The 9,935-nt window shown below is 33.0% G+C and overlaps 1 protein-coding gene across 1 annotated transcript; it reads left to right on the plus strand.

Annotated features, from left to right (window-relative positions):
- Positions 1-207: 207 nt before the first annotated feature.
- On the plus strand, positions 208-6,337 carry LOC129888869 (B3 domain-containing protein REM5-like). The gene is made up of 7 exons (XM_055963918.1): positions 208-295; positions 1,287-1,596; positions 2,715-2,857; positions 3,025-3,253; positions 3,853-4,022; positions 4,472-4,638; positions 5,636-6,337. The coding sequence occupies exons 1-6, from the start codon at positions 230-232 to the stop codon at positions 4,475-4,477; spliced, it is 924 nt and encodes a 307-aa protein (XP_055819893.1). The 5' UTR covers positions 208-229; the 3' UTR covers positions 4,478-4,638; positions 5,636-6,337.
- Positions 6,338-9,935: the final 3,598 nt, after the last annotated feature.

The raw sequence follows: 9,935 nt of genomic DNA on the forward strand, positions 1-9,935 counted from the left end.
ATGCATGCTATTTTTAATACACTAAATCAAACAATGCATAAGAAATATTCTATATATAATTAATATAAGCATAACTAATATAAATATTATTAATACAAACATTACTAATAAATTCTATTTAGCATTATTTTTATAGGACCCTTACTTCAATAAAACTTATAAATTTACTTTATATTAACTGCCGCGCGGACCCAAAAGAGAAAAAAAAAAAAAAGAAGAGAAGAGCGCCATGAAAGTTGCTCCAAAGAAGCCTCACTTCTTTAAACCTATTTTACCAAATTTCAAGCATGGAATTGTGAGTTTTTCTTATTATTATTACTTTTTTAGTTCATCTTTTATGTATACATACAAAATCCCAGGAGGATGGAGGAGGAGGGCTTTTTTTTTCCTTCTTTTTTTAACATAAAAAGATAAAGTTTCTCTCTTTATTATATTTGAGAGTTGATTTGTCACATAGTTGAATTCACTTTCTTAGATAATAACATTTAATTGAGTGATCAAGAAGTCATACAACAAGATTTGAAGGCAAAAAAAAAAATACATGTAAACTTTTTTTTTTGGTTTCCACCCAGTATGCGGAGCCGATAGAGCTACGAGTAAATTCGAATTGCGCTTTATAGGGCTCATTTGGGGTGGCACTTCTAATAGAATTTTTTTCATACTCAGAACTCGAACCCGAGACGTCTGATTAAGGGAAGAACAATCGTGTACCACAACCATGTTGGTAAATACATGCAAACTTGGGTTTGGGGTGGGGGTTGATGCTGTTATTATTAAGTTGTTACCACATATAACTAGGAATTTTGAGATACAGGAAAGTTTTTTTATTTTTTTCTTTCTGGAATCCAGTTATTAGTACTTGAACTCGTTGTTGTAAATTCTGAACTCATAAAGTTGAAATCTTGAAGGGGAGCCTTGGAGTAACTGGTAAAGTTGCTGCCATGTGACCAGGAGGTCACGGGTTCAAGCCTTGAAAACAGCCTCTGGCAGAAATGCAAGGCAAGGCTGCGTACAATAGACCCTTGTGGTCAGGCCCTTCCCCGGACCCCGCACATAGCGGGAGCTTTAGTGCACCGGGCTGCCCTTTTATAAAGTTGAAATCTTGACTCTGGTCTGAATTTTGAACCCTTAAAAATTCATGTTGGTCGTATTCTAGTGACAATGCCAGAATGATTTGTGAAACTTCTTGAATCTATTAGGGATTTAAGGATTATTGATGTTTTCAATTGCAATAATCTTTATATTTAGTCGATTGGAGTGTTTTAAATACTATATATATCTTGCAGAAAATTCCGGTAGCTTTCTCCAAGCATCTGAAAGGATGTAATCAAGAACATGTAGTATTGAGAAGGGATGGTAAGAAATGGTTAGTGAAAGTGAACGGACGGTTATTAGAAGAGGGTTGGGGAAAATTTGCAAAGGAACATGGTTTACAGTTGGGAGATTGCTTGATTTTCAGACATGAAGGAAAAATGGAGTTTGAAGTTTCCATCTTTGGTTCAAATCACTTTGAGAGAGAATACGAACAGACTCCGGAAGGAGTTAATGGAGGAAGAGAGGAAATAGATCATACTTGCAAGAAACTCATATCACAAGGTTTGGAATTTGGTCACTTTTATTTTCTTTTTCAATTGTACATTGCAAAATATTAAACTGCTTAAAATCATGCATAAGCTATATTGCTTGAATTGCCTAGGAGCAAAAACTTTATGATTGCATCTTTCCTGAGTACCAAATCTCGACCTTCATTCCCCAGAAAATCTGCACATTTATTTGTCTTCCTCTAGATATGAAAAAATATTTGCCTTGTTGACTTTGAGCAAGTATTTACGATCTTCAATAATAGCCCTAAGAGAGTGAAAGTGTATGTCCTTCTCTTGGATGAGCGTGACAACAAGTAGATAGTCTGTTTCCACTTCTAACTTTGTATATAGTTTGAGCCCTTGTTTGATGCTCTATAGTTCTGTAGTAAGACTTGAGGTATATAGGTCTCATTTTACCTGAATATTTCGAGAGATTTAATAGTATTCTTACTTATCCTTCACATAGATTCCTATTTTCTTTTCTAACGGTGGTGTCCGGGTCCAGCTATCGTGCACTTCAACTATTTCACTAGATACCAAGTAACTCTATTCATCAAGACTTGGGTGAATGGGACAAAATCATGACTAGTTTAGTTTTTTTTTTGTTTTTTTTTGCCATCAGTGGGATTTGAACTTGAGACCTCATGGTACTCTTCCCGCTTCATTGACCACTAAACTACATCCTTTGGTACATAGACTTGGATATAAGGCTTTTCGAGGTTTCTTGTAGATCTCATAGACTACAAGCCACAAGGATTACATGATTATAATTTCTGTGCTAAGATATGCTACTAAGCTGAAACACAGTAACTAATGGAGAGAATTGAACGCAGAACTTTTTTCTTTTCATGAATGATGTGTCACACAAGGAATGCTAGCTTAATTAACCAAACTGTGGAAATTAATTGATTTATTCACAATAATGATAACTCGATATTTGACTAAAAGATGATCATGTAGTACAATTAATAGAATTTCTAACTAGTAGATGATACAACCTCATACTTCGAGAAATAATTTTACAATGCTGTACATAGTAAGAAAGATTGCCTTCGACGCAGATTCAATCGTGTTAAACTATCCATAAGTCTTCTTTTTCATATCTTTTACATGTAATTTTTTTGTTACTAGCAAAAACAACAGAAAAGCCAAAGGCCAAGGTCAAGTCATCACATGAGATTTTCCCCAAAGTAGAAGCTGCAGAGAACATGCCTCTCGGTCACCCTCGTTTCATTTATACTGTCACACCTTATTGCCTTTCAAGGGACCATGTGGTAAGTTCGAAACTAAGTTCTACTTCATTTGATATGCTCAATTAAAAAAAAGTAAAAGGGAAAAGGACAAACTCATTTTGTTATGAACTACTTTTTCCTTGATAATTTGAAAGTATGAAGCATAAACATGAACTGTTTTTGTGCTATTGGTTTGAAAACTATTTCAGCAACTTCTAGTACCATTTGCGCGGGAAAACAGTCTCACGGACAGGAAATGTACGATAACGATAAGGGATGAGCAAAGGTCTTGGACATTTACACTATATTCGTCTTGCGCACACACCTACATTAAAGGCATATGGAGTGAATTCTACATCGCAAATCGCTTAAAGGAAGGAGATCAAATAATGCTTGAGATAGTTGAAAATGGAATGAATCCTGTATTAAGATATTACGGCAAGTTTCTCATCTGAGCCCTTCTCTTAAATTTCATCCATTTTCCACTTTTTTACCTATTATTTTCCCTTCTTTAAATAATAATGTAATGAAATGATAGTATTATTTTTATTTATGCAATTCGTCTAGGTATTAAAGTCTATGTAACTATCCTTAAAGTTTCGCGGTGTGTGTTGCCTTATCTTTGATTTGTCAGGGTAAAATACACAGTTGTTAACGAGATTTTTACCCCCTTCAAATTTTCAAAATCAATCTGCTGAGATAAATGCTTCTGTAAAATGATCTCAAGGTTTCTAAGTGGAGAAGGGTAGAGGAACGGGCCATTATCCATCTAGTTTTGAACCCTGAACCACTAGACCTCTCGGATTTCTTGGTCATACGAAGAAAAAAAACATTCTCAAGATTGTTGAGCTCTTTAATACTATCAACAGTGAATTAGCCCTTTAATTCTATCACCTCTTCTCCCGTCGAACTTTAGTTTCTTTCTGAATTAGACAATTACAACTCTTTTCCACTTCAACTTAATGTTCTGCCTTTGGTTTTAGATTCGTCTTTAGTTATACTTCAGTTCTGACATTGTTTTTTCAATTTAAAACTAGACGTGAGAGCAAATGCATCACTTCAGCTCGAAGGAAAGAAGCCTAATTTGGATGCTGAAATAGTTTTATCCCGAAGGAAAGAAGCAAATGTACCTGCTTCAACATCTGCTAATGCCAATAGCCAATTTGTTTCTATTATCAAGACTTATGCCATCATCAGAGCTCTTTTTGTAAGTAATTTGAATTAACTTTTTTTTTGTTTTGTTTTCTATTTTGATAATAGTGGTGTCCGAGCTAGCTTGCCCGCACCTCGATGGATTCCACGAGATACTTGTCACCTCCCACCAACAATGGTTGCCAGGTAACTTTGTACACCAAGGCTAGGATAGGACACATGGGAAGAAATCACCTAGTGTTTTTGTCTCTTCTGGGATTTGAACCTAAGACCTCATGATTGTCAACCCACTTCATTGGTTCACCCTCAGATGCTTTTTTCTTTTCTTTTTATTAAAAGTAATTTGAGTTAAGCCCTTAATATTTAATATCTTCGGTAGTACTTTTTTTGTGTGTGTGATATAACGTGGAATTGATCTACATATTTGGATAAACTCAAGCAGTATCTTCCATCAGATTTTGCAAGATTAAATGGGTTGATGAGATGTTGTAAGATGATTCTCAGGAATGAGAAACAGAGATTGTGGCCAGTGCAACTAGGAGAAGTGGGACGTCGTTTTGGAATTACCAAGGGATGGCGACAGTTCAGAGAAACAAATGCTGTCCAAGTAGGAGATACTTATAAGTTTGAACTCATTGACAATGGCACGATACCTGTAGCGTATTTTCATCGTGAGTATATGTTTTACTTCCCTTTCTTTCCATTACGTTCCTCCAACTTATACTCGTTTTATTTTCTTCTTCTTTGCCACTAAGGCTATTAGAAAATGGTATATAGTGATGGCATCATACTATTGTGCTACATATTGGAAGTGCTGTGCTGGTGAGGTTCTTGAATATAGTTGTCAACCAGGATTATTTCATCATGTTTTTTTTCCCGCTTCATAAGATTTTCAGGATCAATCTCCAGTGAGAAATGCTCGTGTGAAGCAATCTCTTTTTGTTACTCATCACGACCATTAGGAGTTGAAATAGTCCTTCCGTTTTATACTTCTTCATCTCTTTCTTTATCCCCTCGGTATTTATTTTCCTTTTGAATTATGACGATAACAATTCTGTTTTGCTTCAATAACGTTATGTTGGTTTTAAATCGTCTTCATATTTCGGTTCTGACATTGTTGTTTCATTCTGCTATTAACAAGCTTATTCTAGACTGATAGTCCAAGAGAACTGGAAATTGGTAGGTATATGAACTTCTAGACTTAAAAGTAGTTTTACTATACAAAAAACTGCATATAGTAGGAAAGACAGTCTAAAGACAGGTTCTATCATGCTGAATTATTGATATGTTCCTTTGTTTGTGACATATTCCTTTTAAATCTTTTGATAAATCAGGGAAAATACACAGTTATTAACAATCTCAAATTTTTTAAGTGGAGAAGGTTAGAGGGACTGACCATCATCCACCTAGTTTCGAACTTTGCACCACTGACCCTCGGAGATTTCTTTGTCTAAAAAACACAATCTCAAGATTGTTGTGCTCTTACTATTATCAAGAGTGAATTAGCCTCTGAAATTCTGTCATCTCTTCTCCACTCAAACTTCATTTTCTTTCTGAATTGTAACAATAACAACTCTTTTCTACTTCAACAGTTCAACTTACTACTTATGGTTTAGAATTAATCTCTCATTTCAGTTCTAACAAAAAAAAATTCAATTTAAAAACTAGGTACGAGAGCAAATGCATCATTTCATCCCGAAGGAAAGGAGCCTAATTTGGACGCTAAAGAGTTTCAGCCCGAAGTAATGAAGCAGATGTACCTGCTTCAACATTTGCTAATGCTAACCCTCAATTTGTTTCTACTATGAATCCCTATTGCATCCGCAGTCCTTTTCTCGTAAGTAATTTGGATTAAATTTAGTTAAGCCCTTATTAGCTAAGATCTTCAGTAGTAGTTCCTCTCTTCTCTTTTTTTTTCTCTTTTTTTTTTTAAAATCAAGTGGCTTGGTGAATAGACGTTGTAAGATGATTCTCAGAGATGAGAAACAGAGATCATGGTCAATGCGGCTAACACCAATGGGAATCACATTGCAATTACCAAGGGATGGCGACATTTCAGGGAAGCAAATGTTGTCCAAGTCGGAGATACTTATAAGTTTGAACTCATCGACAATGGCACGATACCTATAGCATATTTCCATTGTGATATGTTTACTTGATTACTTCCTTTTCTTTCATTGCGTTCCTCTACTTATACATGTTTCATTTTCTTCTTCTTTGCCACTTAATTAAGCTATTAGAAAATGGTAAATCTTGTGGAACCACAAACAAATTCATCTATTATAGTGATGGCATCATACTATTGTGCCATATACTGCAAGTGCTAGTGAGATTCTTGAAAATGTTATGTAACTCTATTGGAAGGTTCTAATAGTCAGGATGTACCGCTTTAGGAAGTTTTCCGAACAAAAATATCTACCTTAGATTTCAATGATTATGTAGTGTGCATCGAATAAAACCTGTCAAGTTTAGGGAGGTGTGGAGGTATTCTTGAAAATGTTATGTAACTCTATTAATTGAAAGGTTTTAGTATTCTGCCTTATTGAAAATGTTATGCAACTCTATTGTAAGGTTCTAACAGTTGGGATGTTCGCTTTAGAAAATTCTCCGAATGAAAGAATCTACCTTAGATTTTAATGGCTACGTAGTATGCATGGAATAAAACATGTCAAGTTTAGGAGAGTTCGAGATATTTTGCCTTCTTGAAAATATTATGCAACTCTATTGAAAAGGTCTTAATAGTTGGGATGTATCTCTGGAAGAAATTCTCTGAACGAAAGAATCTACCTTAGATTTTAATGACTACGTAATATGCACCGAATAAAACGTGTCAAGTTTAGGAGGGTCTCAAGGTATTTTGTCTTGAAAATAATAGTAGTTGGGATGTATCTCTTTAGGAAATTTTCCGAACGAAAGAATTTACCTTAGATTTCAATGATCTCGTAGTATGCATTGAATAAAACGTGCCAAGTTTAGGAGAGTCTTAAGATATTCTGTCTTCTTTAAAATATTATGCAACTCTATTGAAAGATTTTATTAGTTGGGAATTGGGATATTCTGCTTTAGGAAATAAATTCTCTGAACGAAAGAATCTACCTTAGATTTCAATGATCTCGTAGTATGCACCGAATAAGAGGGGGATCTCGAGGTATCCTGCGTTGTCAAAAATATTATGCAACTCTATTGAAAAAATTTCATAGTAGGGACTAGGGATGTATGAAATTTTCAGAAAGAAAAAATTTACCATTAGATTTGAATTATTATTTAATTAGTTGTTTTGTACAAAATTTTGCAGGTAAATATTCTGGGACTGATTGACAAATATAAATCAGCAGCTGGTAATCTACAAGGAAAATTAGCATAGAAGAATACAATTTTTTTTCCTTTACACAAATAGGCCACCAGGTTCATTATTAACTTTTCCTAGTCCGTATACATAGATTATACATCCCAGCTTTTTTTTTAGTTCTAACGGTTAAGTGTACAGTTAATTAGTTATAGTAATCCTTTTCTTAGTCAAGATGGGATTGCTCATCAGCCTTTTTAAAATCTCCTAGACGATCAAAATGCCTTAAAGTCACACTCATGAATATTAGAAGCAAAAATGATCCGATAGACATATTGAGCTTTCAATCAATAAATACATTGTACTTATGGTTATAAACATTGTCATCTGAATTTCCTTCCATGTTTGAAGGAAAATTTCACATCACCAAAGGATGTAGTGCAGTGGATGAGTTGTTCCTTTCTTAATCAGAGGTCTCAGGTTCGAGTCCTAATTTGAAGAAATTAAGAGTGAATGCTCAAGTAAACAGTATTGTTGAAAAAAAAAGATTTTTTAAAAATTGGAGTTGTATTTGGTAATGAAGCACCTTTTTATTATTTTTGAAATTCTTAAAAATTCTAAAGTAAACGTGTTTTTCGAATTTCCAAGAAAAAGTAAAAATAATTGATGACACCAAATATAGTTAGTGTGGAGAAAATTTAATAAGGCACGGCTTCCCATTTAAGCAGTAGTCGATCACCTTAGTTAATTGCTCACGGTTTGAATAAAAATTAATTTAAATCAAAAAATTAAATTAAATTAATTTTTTATTTGGTTTGATTTTACATTATTAAAAATCGATAATATTTAGTTTGGTTTTGGTTTTGGTTTTGGTTTTGTTCAAAAAACCAAAGAAATAATCGAATTGAACCAACAAATTATATACATATTTTTTTATAATTACATATACATAATATATTATTTTTTATGAACACTTTTTATGCAAAAAAAAATGCGCTAATTTAAAATAGTAAGGTATGATGTGTCTTTTATTTGTACAATAATATCATTAGCTTATGCATTATTCAGTAACTTTATGTTGTTTAGTACATTGGATTAACTAACCATACAAGTAGAAAGTTAAACATAATTAAAGTTCTAGTATAAGATTCAAATTGCTACGAAGACAATTTATTTATTTTGAATGAATTGTTATCTTTTTTCTCTTTTGAATGAATCATTTCTTTTATTTTTGTGTATAGTTAATAACCGAACCAAACCAAATCGAAATCGATAACAACCAAATTGATGAATGTATATTTTATTTAGTATGGTTTGGTTATACCAATTTTGAAATGGAAAAATTACTTAATTGAGTGCTTTTTAAAAATTAATTACTGATTTTAACGATATTTTTTATTTATTATAATTTATAGCAATACATAACAATATTATGATAAATATACATTTGTATTAAAAGTGAATTATGCATATAATATAAATGTATTATAAGTGTTTTAAAATATATATTATGTTTGTGTAGTAAGAAACTGACATAATGTATTATAAGTTTATTAAAGTATGTGAAAAATGTATTATCCATCTATAGAACTTGTATTATATACAACAACAACAACAACAACAACAACAACAACAACAACCCAGTGAAATCCCACAACATGGGGTCTGGGGAGGGTAGAATGTACGCAGACCTTACTCCTATCAAGGTAGGACGGCTGTTTCCTGGAGACCCTCGGCTCAGTAAAAGCATAAATGCATAAAAAAATGTTAGATAAGAATAGGAAATTAAAAGCTTTATGAGAAAAACAACAAACAAATAACGAATAGATAACAAATAAATACAAATAAATAAATACAAATAACAAATAACGATTAAATAAATAATGAAAGCGTCACAGGTAAAATAGAGTAATCAAAGCATAGAAAGTAAAACTGTATTATAAATGTAATATAAGTGTTCAGTGAAATTTTTTTTTATTGCTATAGATGATAAATATTTTCTTAATATTGTATATATATGTAAGTTTCCCTTTTAAAATCGATTAAAATTGATTTGGTTATGATTTTGACCAATAACCGACCCAAATAGATCCGTGACCGCCGCTAGTTAATTGTAGTGTAAAGTAGTAGAATGGGAGTAATTATTATTTCATATTTTAGCAACTTTGGTAAAATTATTTTTAAAAAAAATGAAAGGAAAATGCAGATTTTAAACTCATGCTCTCTGCCACCATATTCAAACCCCCAGAAGATGAACATTTTTCATCAAATACTTGCCATCATAAAATTAGCCGAATTTGATTTTCAATTCCTCAAGAAACTCACCCAACAAGATATAAGCTCAAACGCACCTTGAAACACACGATATAAGCTTTGACTTTGTTTCTTTTACCTACAAGTCCAGAAGTGACTAGTAGGGCGGCTAAGTCATTCTCCATCACCACAAAGCTTCTTACTTTCCCAAAATTAAAGCCATGTTCACCAAGAAGTGAATGAACTTTTTGCCGAATAATCATTCGAAACATCAAAATCATATAGGTTTATTGCCCAGATGCATCCAGTACTACTACAACGGAGAAATGTAGGAAGATTGTCAGCTTCATTGTTCAATGTGATCCCTAATTGGATAACTTCATAGAGTCGACGTTGGACTTCATTAACTCAATATTATAAAGATTAAGA

Source organism: Solanum dulcamara, chromosome 5 (genome assembly GCF_947179165.1).
Source record: "Solanum dulcamara chromosome 5, daSolDulc1.2, whole genome shotgun sequence".
NCBI classification, from domain to species: Eukaryota; Viridiplantae; Streptophyta; class Magnoliopsida; order Solanales; family Solanaceae; genus Solanum; species Solanum dulcamara.